Source organism: Rana temporaria, chromosome 8 (assembly GCF_905171775.1).
Source record: "Rana temporaria chromosome 8, aRanTem1.1, whole genome shotgun sequence".
In the NCBI taxonomy this organism is placed as follows: domain Eukaryota; kingdom Metazoa; phylum Chordata; class Amphibia; order Anura; family Ranidae; genus Rana; species Rana temporaria.
In genome coordinates, this window is record NC_053496.1 from 73,336,684 (window position 1) to 73,350,461 (window position 13,778).

Below are 13,778 nucleotides of genomic sequence, written 5' to 3' on the forward strand. Positions count from 1 at the left end.
TTATGCAGCCATGTCTCCCCCCATTATGCAGCCATGTCTCCCCCCATTATGCAGCCATGTCTCCCCCCATTATCCAGCCATGTCTCCCCCCATTATCCAGCCATGTCTCCCCCCCATAGCCCGCCATGTCTCCCCCCATTATGCAGCCATGTCTCCCCCCATATCCCGCTTACCTGCATCCCCGCTACCGCCGACTGTGCAGTGCGGGCCCAAGACATTGTGCTGCCTGGGACCAAGAATGAAATGCTGTCCCCCCCCCCCAAATAAATCACGCCCACCAAAAGGCCCCCACATTCATGATTTTATATCATGATAACTAAAGGGGACACGTCATGGCTCTATACATGTATAAAAGGAGGGGGCCGACGGGGGTTGCTGACACAGAGGGGGCCGACGGGGGTTGCTGACACAGAGGGGGCCGACGGGGGGTTGCTGACACAGAGGGGGCCGACGGGGGGGGGGGTTGCTGACACAGAGGGGGCTGACGGGGGTTGCTGACACAGAGGGGGCCCCACATTCATGATTTTATATCATGATAACTAAAGGGGACACGTCATGGCTCTATACATGTATAAAAGGAGGGGGCCGACGGGGGTTGCTGACACAGAGGGGGCCGACGGGGGTTGCTGACACAGAGGGGGCTGACAGAGAGGGGGCTGACGGGGGTTGCTGACACAGAGGGGGCCGACGGGGGTTGCTGACACAGAGGGGGCCGACGGGGGGGTTGCTGACACAGAGGGGGCCGACGGGGGTTGCTGACACAGAGGGGGCCGACGGGGGTTGCTGACACAGAGGGGGCCGACGGGGGTTGCTGACACAGAGGGGGCCGACGGGGGTTGCTGACACAGAGGGGGCTGACATAATAAAAAAAAGTATGTATATAATATATATATATATATATTTCTGTTACCTCCATCCATGAGAGCTCTTATCTTTGAACTGTTGTGTGGCACCACCAGCTATTTCAGATATATCAATTTAAAAATGTTATTGCAAGAAAATTATAGCTGTTTTATGATAAAACAGCTATAATTTTCTTTGCAATAACATTTATAATTTATATAACTGAAATAGCTGGTGGTGCCGCACAACAGTTCAAAGATAAGAGCTCTCATGGATGGAGGTAACATAAATACTTTTATGCTGGTTATTACCTTCCTTAAACAAAGTGCCCTACCTTTCCTGTGGCAGAGGCACTGGCGGGCAAAATATGGTATCCGATGATGGTACAGTAGTTGTAGCACGCAGTAGGCTGGCTCTGAGCTGTTCTTCCGAGAGTCACTGACTCCACCCCCCGGGAGCAGGGAATTGAGCATGTAGCCGGCGGCGCCGTGAACTACAACTCCCATAACCCCTAGCGGCGACCATCTCACGTGACGTCACCTGACAGACTGACGTGAGTCAGGATTTCATCCCTGCTTCGGTGGCGGCCAGAAACTCCAGTACAGACACAGGCAGCGGAACGGGCTGTCAGGGGTGTCAGAATGCGGCTCCCCTAAATGTGTAATACGCGCCGGGAACATTACAGCTTAGAATAGCTGTAATGATTGGCGCCGCGCATAGTCACTCCCCTCGCTCGGGATTGGACAGTTCACCCGAGCAAGGGGAGTGTCTATGCGCGGCGCCAATCATTACAGCTATTCAAAGCTGTAATGTTCCCGGCGCGTATTACACAGTCGGCGGTAGCGGGGATGCGGCGAACGGCGGCGGGAATGCAGCGTGACGGTGACGGCGGTGGCGGCGGCGCGGGGGGGGGGGGGAGTATTCTATTTGGGTATCGGGGGTATTTGCGGGAGTACGAGTACTCCCGCAAATACTCGGAATCGGTCCCGATACCGATACTAGTATCGGTATCGGGACAACCCTAATATAAGGTGTCCCTATCAGAGTTCCCATATTACATCAGGGTGACCTTAACATCGGTGACCCCATCACAGTGCCCCCTTACATGGAGTATTCCTATCAGAGTGCCCAATTTCATCAGTTGTCCTCATCACAGTGCCCCCTTACATGGAGTATCCCCATCAGAGTGCTCAATTTCATCAGTTGTCCTCATCAGAGTGCCCCCTTACATCAACTGTCTGCTCAGTCTAAAATGCATGGGCCTATTTTTTGTCCCAGTCCGGGGCCTGATTCATGTGCATGCCTCACTGTGTCCATGCATCACTGTGTCCATGCCTCACTGTGCCCATGCATCACTGTGCCCATGCATCACTGTGCCCATGCCTCACTGTGTCCATGACTGATGTTTAACATGGGAGTCTATGGAAGGGGTGCCCGGCTCCCCAGCCGTAGGTCCCCCGGACAACAAACCGGCTGGTACCGGGTCCCCAAATTCCGGGAGATCAGCCGGGAGATCAGGCGCAAAAAGGTGACTCGAGTATAAGCCGAGGGGGGGCATTTCCAGCACAAAAAATGTGCTGAAAAACTCGGCTTATACTCGAGTATATACGGTATTACCCAACCAATTAAAGCACTGTATTTTGTTGGGCAAAGGCTCACAAGTGTATTACAGAACATGAAGTGCTGAATACACTGTAACATAAATACAGATATAGTACAGAAATGTGATTGTTGCATAAAAGGAAGACATTTCCTATTGATCGGTTTACTATGTGTACCGATAATCCAAGAAATTAGGTCAACAGAGAATAAATGCAACACAGATAATTGTATCAGGTTTTTCCATGTGATAGGTAGAAAGTGTTTTTTCTTCTGTCAAACGTCTAGCATAGTTGTGAACAATACAATTTTAATATGGTAGAAAGAGGTCTAGATGAGTTTATTGCCATTTCTTATTATTGAGAGCCTAATTATTGCTGCCCTACACAGAAAATATGCCCAAATTTTTACTATTCAAAAGACAGGCCTTTCTTGCCTCTCTACTACTATGCAGATTATTCTATTTTAATTTTACATTGTTAACTATGTTCTAAACCAACAATCTCTGTGTACATCATGGTGTTATGGTGCCACCTTGTGGACATATTTGTGTATAGCACTTTTAATGGCAAGGTACTGGGTTCCTTCATACAAAGATGGTTCCTTCTTATCCTAACAGTATGCTATATAGGTATTGGGCAGAAATTGTGGGTGTTCTGCTCTCTAAGTCATTTTAAACAGCTCCTACAGCCGATAAATAATCCTTTTAGTAAACTTGTTACCATGTGCTTTGGTATGCAACCAATTCTAACAAGGGTCAAGCCAGGCTAAGTGCCTGGATGTCATGGTTTTTAAATGGTTTAAGCTTTACTATAATACAGATGCAGGATCTTGGCCTGTCTCACAAACGGCTAGAATTTTTTTCTGGCTAGGTGTGCACTCTCAAACACTGCTCTTATCATATTAGACATGAACCTAATTAGTTACAAATGTTTTACATTTCAGAACTGGACAGTGCAGAAGAACTGGAGAAAAAGAGGATATGCAGAATCGTTACAAAGGATTTCCCCCAATACTTTGCTGTTGTGTCTCGGATAAAGCAAGAGAGTAACCAAATTGGACCAGAAGGTGGGGTTCTGAAGAGTACAACGGTCCCACTTGTTCAGGCATCCTTCCCGGAGGGGGCACTGACTAAAAGAATTCGAGTAGGCCTTCAGGTAAATTAAAAACATGTATGCAACGTTGTATATCATATACCTATAGTTTCCAAAAGCACATTTTGGAGAAAAAAAATATTTTTGCCTAAGCTGTGGAGCAAATAGAGAAAGAGTTTTGTAGTAGCATTGGAAAATATATTGTAGTGAATTAGTATAAAGGTCAGTTAAATCCCCAAATTATTTTTACATTTTGTTTTACATGTCGTCATAGAACTATACTTCCAGTTCATTCCCCTGAGATGCTCATATTTTAGGATCCCAGAATAATGTTAAAACTAAGACTAATGGCTAGATTTACAAAGAGTTACGCCGGCGTATCAGTAGATACGCCGTCGTAACTCGGAATCTAAGCCGTCGTATGTTTAAGTGTATGCTCAAACTGAGATACACTTAAACCTAGCTAAGATACGATGGCCTGCGCCGTCGTATCTTAGCTGTCTAGTTCCGCCGGCCGCTAGGGGCGTAAACGCTGATTTACGCCTAGAATGCCTAAATCAGCGAGATACGCCGATTCACGAACGTACGCTTGCCCGTCGCAGTAAAGATACGCCGTTTACGTAAGGCGTTTTCCAGCGTAAAGTTAGTCGAACAAATAGCTGGACTAGTCAATGTTAAGTATGGCCATCGTTCCCGCGTCGAAATTTGAAAAATTTACGTAGTTTGCGTAAGTCGTTCGTGAGTGGGGCTGGATGTAATTTATGTTCACGTCGAAACCTATACATCCTTGCGGCGTACTTTGGGGCAATGCACACTGGGATATGTCCACGGACGGGGCATGCGCCGTTCGTAAAAAAACGTCAATCACGTCGGGTCACGAGTAATTTACATAAAACACGCCCCCCCTCTTCCTCATTTCAATTAGGCGCGCTTACGCCGGGCCCATTCACGCTACGCCGCGGTAACTTAGGAGGCAAGTGCTTTGTGAATACAGCACTTGCCTCTCTGACTTACGGCGGCGTAGCGTATGTGCTATACGCTACAACGCCTCAAAAGTGAGCCGCCCTACCTGAATCCAGCCATAAATCTCTTACAACCATAGGTTTTGAGGGACACAGTTGTAGACTTAAGATTAGCATAATGTATGACAATTCACTTCACAGACCTAATATTGTAGACTTATATTTATTAGAATACAAGATTAATACTTAAGATGTATTCTCTGTTATGCTTTGTAATGTGATGCTGATATTTAAATATAGTGCAACATTAGCGTGCAGGATATGTTTTTTTTTTTTTTGTCTTGGTCAAATTGCAAATGGGTTCAGCTACAAATACATTCAATAAGTCTTAGGACAAATGATATTTGAGTTGATGGAAAAATCTGAAACAATAGCTGTTTGATTGTTGAGTCATTAGATAATGCTAGGTGGTACAATTAATAGAATGATGTTCTATAGAGCTAATTAATTATTCAAAACATTAACACATCACAGGCACAGCCGGTACCCGATGAACTTGTCAAGAAAGTAATTGGAAACAAAGCAACATTCAGCCCCATTGTCACAGTTGAACCCAGAAGGCGGAAATTCCACAAGCCAATAACTATGACAATTCCAGTACCGCCACCGTCTGGTGAAGGTGTAAGCAATGGCTATAAAGGAGACACCACCCCAAGTTTAAGGCTACTGTGCAGTATTACAGGTAGGTTTTGAAAATTTCCATTATTTCATAAACAAATGCAAAGACACCAAACAATTCTGTCCTCAAGCTTTCATTCATCATTTTTATTGAACTCCTAGATGCTGGGATCTAATCAGTTGCTAGGTGTAGAGGCACATGAATGTTTTTTGTTATAAATGATGCTCTATAGAGGTTGAAGGTTGGGTAACCACACCCAATTAAACCAATAGCACCCTTCATAAGGTTGAGTACATGGGCAGAGCCATAGAGGGTTACTAAAGGCAAATTAGGCTGTTCGCTTTGCAAGGGAATTCTCACTTTGCAAAATAATTTAGCTTAGTGAATGAGGTTACATTCTGCTGACTTCCATTAACCAATCATGTGCAAAAAAGTCCCTTGCAAAGTGAACAGATTATTTGCACATAGTAAATCAACCCCATAATGTTACATGGTTTTTACTTGTTCCATAATAGAGCGTCCTGCTTTTAAATTGGCCTCATTCTGGAAAATCCTTTAGTTGGAAATTATTCTAGTATTAAAAATCCTGTGAGGTGACACGGTGGATTTGAGATCTAAAACTAAATATTGTATCTTTTCATACCATAGACAATTGTTTGTTGGTTTGTATACAAATGGATTGGCTGGACAGATTAAGGGGTTGTAAAGGTTAGTTTTTTTTCACCTTAATGCATCCTATGCATTACGATGCAAACCTGTTAATGACAGTCCCCCCAGCCCCTCCCCCCCATTTTACTTACCTTAGCCCGAATCTGCTGTGCGCGTCCCCTGGCATCAATTGGCTAGATTTGCTAGATTGATAGCAGCGCAGCCATCGGCTCACGCTGCTCTCAATCACATGTGATGACGCTGCGTGCTGGGGGGCGGGGCCGTGTGTGACAGTCGGCAAGCTAACCCCCTTGGGAGAGCGCAGGGAGGAGCCAAGACAGCAGCCAAGGGTACCCCAGAAGACCAGGATCAGGGCCACTGTGTGCAAAACAAGCTGCACAGTAGAGGTAAGTATAACATGTTTGTTATTTATTTTTTAAAGGGGAGCTTTAGTGTCCCTTTAAGGGGAAGATAGCTTGCTGCCTTCAATCACGCAACATACATTTCCGTGTGCAGGTAGCTTGTGCCAAGAAAGTAACGGAGATCAATTTTTTTTTAATATATATTTTTCTTCAATATATACGTTTTTATCACGCTTTTGTCAGGACCCCCGTGAAACTATGCAATTTACACCCTTTAATTTTACTACACAGAGAGGCCATTTTTGGTGAAAATAACTTTTAACATGATAGGTTGCAGCCTAAGCAGCCTAAGCCTAGTACACATGATCTGAAAATCAGACGAAAAATACCACTTTTGAAGCGATCGTATGATTGTTTGATCGTATGATAATCTGATTGTTAGTACTCAGCCTTTCCAGAACAAATCATGACAGTTCATCCAAAATGAATCGAAGGGACGAAAAATGCTCTCGTACGATACCAGATCATGCAATTTTAGTTTACTGGTACAGTAAAATAATTACAGCAAGACTACGAATGCTCAAAAATGAAAGTATACATGACTATAAAATACAATACGATACATCATTTCCGAAGCTGTATTCTGTCATATGAGAATTTTCGTAAGTTGAGTAACCTCTTCATTCATTTTCGATATGAGACTATCATGCAAAAAAACAGCACTCATTCGTCTGCTATTCTCATCGCGTGTACGAGGCTTTATACTATACCTCCAGTGATAACTATACGCATTCACTCTTGTCTTCCACAGGTGGGACTTCTCCAGCTCAGTGGGAGGATATTACAGGGACTACGCCTTTAACCTTTGTCAGTGACTGTGTCTCTTTTACAACCAATGTATCCGCCAGGTAAATTGTATACATTAGGTGTCATTTACAGAAATTGAAGCAGAAAATATAGATATGTTAATTGTTTGACTTATTTAATATCGTGTGCTGGCAGTGTTTTTTTTTTTTCCTGCCTCTAAAAGCCCCTGCCTATAAACGCTGATAAAAGCCTATATGTGCATGGACAGGGGGGTTTAGAGGCAGAAAAAAAACAGACTTCCCTACGAGCATCTGTAAAAACGTCCAGTGTGCATGAGGCCTAACCTCTCCACCACATTGCACAGCCACATAAGTGACACATCTATTTCCTTGTTCAGCAGTACCACTGCCTATGTCACTTCTTTGCCTGCAGCCTGCTCACTAGACATTGAGTTATATATCAGCTCTGTCCTATGAAAAGGGAAAGACTGGAAGCTGTAAAGGCTTTGTCACACAAGTAATCTTGTCGCTGGCAACATCTTGCAAGTCACAGGATCACTAAGAGACTTCTCTTTTATGAAATAGCTCCATTGGTGTTCCATTACTAGTGAGCCAGATTCTGTGAAATTACGCCAACTAGGGTAAGTGGTCAGCGCACCTAATCTATCGCTGGAGAATAATTGCACAGAAATGCCACTGTGGCACCAGCCTAGGACTCAACCAGGAAACACTACAGTGAACTTGTTGCTATGCATTGTGACAGAGATCAGATATGTTTGGATTACAAGTTCATCTAGCCAGAATTGCATGTAAGTTTGCAGATAAAGCTGTCTCCCTTGTGACCTCCATCAGTTCTAGATATGGCATCTGACAAAGGCCACTTATATCATCAATATTATCGCATACTGTTTTACTAGTAAAGAATTTTTTTTTTTTTTTTGTGTTTTTATATATGTTATATATCCTTTCTATGTTTTTTTTTCCTGCAGATTTTGGCTTGGTGATTGCCATCAAATCCCCGAAACTGTAAGCCTAGCGACACAGCTTTACAGGGAGTTGATATGTGTTCCCTATATGGCCAAGTTTGTTGTTTTTGCTAAAATGAATGATCCCGTAGAAGCCCGACTGCGCTGCTTCTGTATGACTGATGACAAAGTGGACAAAACCCTGGAACAGCAAGAAAACTTTGAAGAAGTTGCTAGGAGTAAAGACATTGAGGTACATTCTCAGATCTCCATGGTTATAATGTTGTTTTATTGTATGATCTGGGAAAAAGTGTCAGAAAACTCTTTCAGACTTATTCAGTAAGGCAACCCAAGTGCTTGGGTTGGGTGCAAAGTTTTTATAGCAACTAATTGGATTTAAGGTTCCCACAAACTTAAAAGGGGCAGTCACACAATCCTCCACCCTTTAACAGTGTCTTGGAGAAAAAGAGTCCATAACTAGAACCTTCAGGGTCCAATTGCAAGAAACCATGAAGTGCCCCCTGACCTCGGTAGTTCCACCACTGCTGTCAGTATTCATTTTTGTTATTTTATGTTATGTTTTTTACCATATTTATTTATTATAATTGTTTACAATTCTTTTAGGAGCCCCGTTGGGGGGGCTTTGGTAAAATATCAGGGGTCTAAACAGACCTCTGGTGTTTCGACCTTTGAGACACAGAAAAAAGATTGAGGACACAGCCTTCAACCTCCATCTCTGCAGCCTCCTGGACAGGAATAACTCTGTATAGAGCTTCCCATTAATTTATAAACTGAAGCACAGTAAACACTGTTATACTATACTATACTTTATATTATAAACTACTATATTTCCGTTATGAATGGACAGAATCATCCATTCAGAAAAAGAAGGGGCCCGGTAAATTACATATTTACCATAACCTTCCCTGCTCTTTATCCGGACACATCCCCCGCAGCAGCCAGTGGGAGAGGGCAGTGAAGGAGGGTCAGGGGAGCACACAAGGCCCTGGGGGCAGCAGAAAGAAGAGTAACCTAGATAGGAGGGATGGCAGGGGCAGCATATAGATGAACCAATTCCCTCCATTTTCCTCCTGCAACTGCTGAATGCCTGCAAGAGGGAGAGGAGGAGAAGCAGACCTTCAGTGGCTACAGGAGGAAAATAAAGCCGATCGGTTCCTCTATATGTTGCCCTTGCTGCCCCCATCCAGGTGTACAGGGGAATCACACAGGCCCCCTGGAGCAAGGGGCCGGGTTGAAATTGTGACACCTGTAGTTATGCCTCTGCTATAGGTCCTCCATAACTATGCCATACATTCTCCGCACATGTCTTCTTAGGTCGAGATTTCCCTACCTTATCGCTACTGTAAGCACCATAATGTCTATAAATAGTAATCTCTCCCTCCATTATGGACACAGACTTCATACTTTTGCGGTTTTTGTAGGACAGATCATTTATTGACTACAGTGAACCTGGTGGTTGTTATTACTTATTTTGTGGTAAAACCTAGTTTTACTTTATTACACCCTTCCCCTTTAAAAATACAGGCATTCTGGCCCTTAGAATTTCTGGAAAAATATGAATTTTCTTTGTTTTCTCATCCACATAGGTTCTAGAAGGAAAAACAATCCACGTCGACTGCTACGGAAATCTAGCTCCACTAACTAAAGGAGGACAACAGCTTATATTTAATTTCTATGCTTTCAAAGAAAATAGACTACCGTTTTCTGTAAAGGTAAAGTAAATCTATTTTGTATCCTACTGTTTTAATGTATACCCTATAGTTGCCTATACAGTAAAACCTTGGATTGTGAGCATAATTTGTTCTAGAAACATGCTTGTAATCCAAAGCACTTGTATATCAAAGCCAATTTCCCCATAAGAAATAATGGAAACTCAAATGATTCGTTCCACAACCATTTATTCATAAGTCCTTCAGTTTATAGTCCATATAAAAAGATTATAGCAATGTGATACACATCAGCTACAGAGTATAAAAGAGAAGAGAGGTGCCTCTAAGTGTAGCAATATGTTGCTAAATGTTATACCTTCATTAAATGTAACCATATTGCTACACTTAGAGGCGTCTCTCTTCTCTTTCAGTCGTGACATGATGCTACTTGTATATCAAGACATCACTTGTATATCAAGTCAAAACAAATTAAAAACTGTTGCTTGTCTTGCAAAACACTCTCAAACCAAGTTACTCTCAAACCAAGGTTTTACTGTAGTTGCTTACTATTTACCTGAAAGTCATTTCTGCTTGAGTTCTAATAAACTGTTTAACTTGAAGCAGTCAGCTTAAGTGGACATTTCTTTTGCTTCAAAGTGAAAGTATAGTGAATTTTTATTAAACACATATTTTGAGTTTTTGTAGCATTTAAGTCAATTTAATTTAACTTTCACATTTGTAGCAGCTTATTTTTCTATATTTTTGTCATTACATTAAATACAGCCGCTAGAGCAGGCAACAACGTTTTAGCATTGGCTGAGTTATCTGCCAGACAGGTTGTGTATTGCTTTCAATGAGTTGGCCGACCCATAAACTTGCATTACAATAAGGGCCAGTAAAGCACTCCGAGGAAGGAAGCAGAGTAACCTGAATATGTAATAATTAAATATGGCTGATCTTAGATAAATATACAGTTGTGCTCATAAGTTTACATACCCTGGCATAATTTATGATTTCTTAGCCATTTTTCAGAGAATATGAATGATAACACAAAAACTTTTCTTTCACTCATGGTTAGTGTTTGGCTGAAGCTATTTATTATCTATCAACTGTGTTTGCTCTTTTAAAATCATAATGGCAACAGAAACGAATCAAATGACCCTGATTAAAAGTTTACATACCCCAGTTCCTAATACCGTATATTGCCCCCTTTAAGTTTTTTTTGGGGGGGTAACAACCACTTTAAGGTAAAAAATCCTTCTGTGCTACAGGATCTCCCCTTTACTCTTCTTTAATTACCTGGTCCTTGATTCAGACAACAGGAATAAGAATGCTGCTCCGTAGTAGAAATATGGTCATCGGGAAAGGAAAACATATAATCAACACTGTTAGCCACCCTCCACCTCCATTTATGAGGAATTTCAGACTGATAAAACTTCTGAGCAATGATAATAATAAACTGATTAATAGTCTTATCCTGACAGAAACCATAATTTAAGGTAAGCTGTCCTCTGGGCTATCCTACTCCACTGTGGTGGCATCAGACTCCAACCATACCTACCTTATTACATTTCGGGGGGCATCCCCTGTTCAAATATGTGTCTTTGTATAAAGAAAGGTTCACTTTAAAGGGCAACTTCTCCTCTACTGAAGTTGCTTTTCAATTAACCCCCAACCACCACCACAACACTGAGTGCAGTCCAACCTGTAACACACTTTCCTTCAGCCCTGCCCAACGTTGCACAGCCATAGCAAAAAAAAACTCCAAAGGCTCCTTTTTGGGATGGTTGTATTCGCTTGGCCTCCAGCAGTCCTACAGATGGAAATGAATTAAAGAACAACTTCAATAAAAGTTAAGTTAGCCTTACTATAAACAGGATTGTGAAAATGCATTTTATTTTAGCTATGATAGCACTTATGTTTTTTTTTTTCAAGATAAACTAAAACAGTACCAAAAGTAGAGAGGGGTCTGTGCAGTGGCGGCCTGTCCATAGAGGGTGCATGGGCACCGTCCCACCCATCCATGCGTCTGCCACTCTGATCTTCATACAGGGATGCTGGACCATGGATTCCAATGGGGAGGGGGATGTTTTGAAGCATGTGATTAGAGCCAGAGGCTCTAATAGACTTAAAAAAATGGTGGGCTCGGGAAGCGGAGCACTGTGATCTGAGCCCACGAGTTGTGTGATGATAACGAATGAACATTCGCTATTTTCTCTCTAAATCTTCTCCCCGACAATCAAGAAGCGTGTCTGAGATCCGTTTCCCGATTGGTCAAAGCATCAGGCATGCCTAGGAGAAGAAGGAGGAGGAGAGAGGACACGCATGGCGAAAGCCGTGGAGGAAAGGACACCACAGCTGCTCCCAGCCTGCTGCCAGCAAACCCGCTGCGCTGAGGACACCGGAGCCGCTTCTGCCAGCCACCTGTGGCGATGAGGACATCGGTGTAAACAAACTTAAGCGGAAGTAAACCCATCTATTTGATAGTTTAAAAAAACAGTTAACATTCCCGGCATGCCGGAAATGCTAAGTGTTACATTTGCTTGTGCTCTCAACCAAACTGTCAAACCATCCAATGGCTGGTTTCATAACTGATCACATGTGCAGCATCGTGGCAGTTGCAGATTAAACAGTGGCCAAGGTGGCAGCTTCCTTGGCTGAAAACAATAGGAGGGTTTACTTCCACTTTAAGTTGTAGCTAGTCTAGAATCTCAGAGTTTGTTTTACCTATGTTTTACTATTGAAGGTAGGAAAATACCTGTTAACAGATATGCCCTATAATCCAGAGAAATGGCTTATATGTTCCTTCAGTCATATTACACATATTATAAGATAATGTTGTACTGTTCACTACTTTCACAGATAGCAGAAAATAGAGCTTGCTAGTTTTTACTTTCTTCCTATAAATTAAATAGTCATTATGCTCTTGAAGTGTTTGAATCAATTGAACCTTATTATTTTATATCTCTTGAGAGCTGATTTCAAACTCCATTTGCAGGTGAGAGACCCCAGCCAAGAACCTTGTGGTCGCTTGTCCTTTTTGAAAGAACCAAAGACAACAAAAGGCCTGCCACAGACTGCTGTCTGCAACCTCAACATTACTCTTCCAACGCAGAAGAAGGTAATCAGGCATTTTTTTTAAATACTGCTTTAGATTAATACTTTGTACTTCTCTTTAGAACTAATGCTGGGCATGTTAGGGCAGACTGTAAACAGTTTCTACCCAGAGGGGGTAGGAGTAACTTATCCCCCATTTGTAGATTTTTTCCTAATACTCAGTCCAGATTATTTCTGGCCTAACATCAATTTAACCCCATATATCTGGCCCTCAAAGTAATCTTAAATTGTTAGTTCCCCTTTAATGACGTTTTCCAAAAAATCGCTATGCATTACAGTGTCCACAATAAATATGCAGTCCCCCATTTTGTAAAATTATGCTTACTTTTCAAGCTGCAGATTCCATTACCCTCCCTTCTTTGTCCCACAGATAAAAGTACATACTAAGTTTTGTATGCAGGTCCACTGGCAACTCACAAAAGAGCACACGCTTCATTCCTTAACCATGCATGGGCAGTTTGCTCTCTCCTGCAGCTCAGCATTATGTGAGAGTGACTGTGCATGCATGGGTTGGAAACAAGACCAAGGGATCTTTGTGAGTTGCCTAGAACTATTATCACATAAAAATTATGTTTGAATACAACATATTCGAAGAGGACCTGTTTACAATTTTTTGTATCTGCCAAATATATCCAGAAGAATGTTGTTACTCTCTCTTTACTTGCCAGAATAACTTTATACAAAGAGTAACTATCCATAACTGAAATTTCTGCTTGCACTTGCCAGTTTCTTAGATTTCTTACTGATTCCATGCACCCCCTCCCCCTTTAAGGAAGCAATGAAGGGTCACTCTACTGCAGTGGACTCCCCAGTTATTTTTCTATTGTACTTTGAAGAAGTTAGTGGATCAATGTGGCACTATCAGTTATTTGGCTGTGTAATGACTTTAGATTTACTGTAAGTGGAACCAAGCTGGAAAGGAATTAGACAAATGACTAGTAGGAAATATTGATCTTCCCCCTTTCCTGGTGTACTAATTCTTTTTCTGCACTATAAGTTCAATTCACACAGATAGCACACGAGGATAAGAATA

General features: G+C 42.4%; 1 protein-coding gene across 28 annotated transcripts in view; it reads left to right on the forward strand.

The window, feature by feature from the left end:
• The window catches only part of ANK3 (ankyrin 3), a 391,181-nt gene that overhangs the window by 327,389 nt on the left and 50,014 nt on the right, over positions 1-13,778 (forward strand). For all 28 annotated transcript variants that reach the window (XM_040362029.1, XM_040362006.1, XM_040362007.1 and 25 more), the window contains 6 exons: positions 3,388-3,599; positions 5,033-5,240; positions 6,999-7,095; positions 7,983-8,211; positions 9,566-9,691; positions 12,627-12,749. In XM_040362029.1, coding sequence (XP_040217963.1) covers positions 3,388-3,599; positions 5,033-5,240; positions 6,999-7,095; positions 7,983-8,211; positions 9,566-9,691; positions 12,627-12,749 — 995 coding nt within the window. The remainder of the gene's footprint in view (positions 1-3,387; positions 3,600-5,032; positions 5,241-6,998; positions 7,096-7,982; positions 8,212-9,565; positions 9,692-12,626; positions 12,750-13,778) is intronic.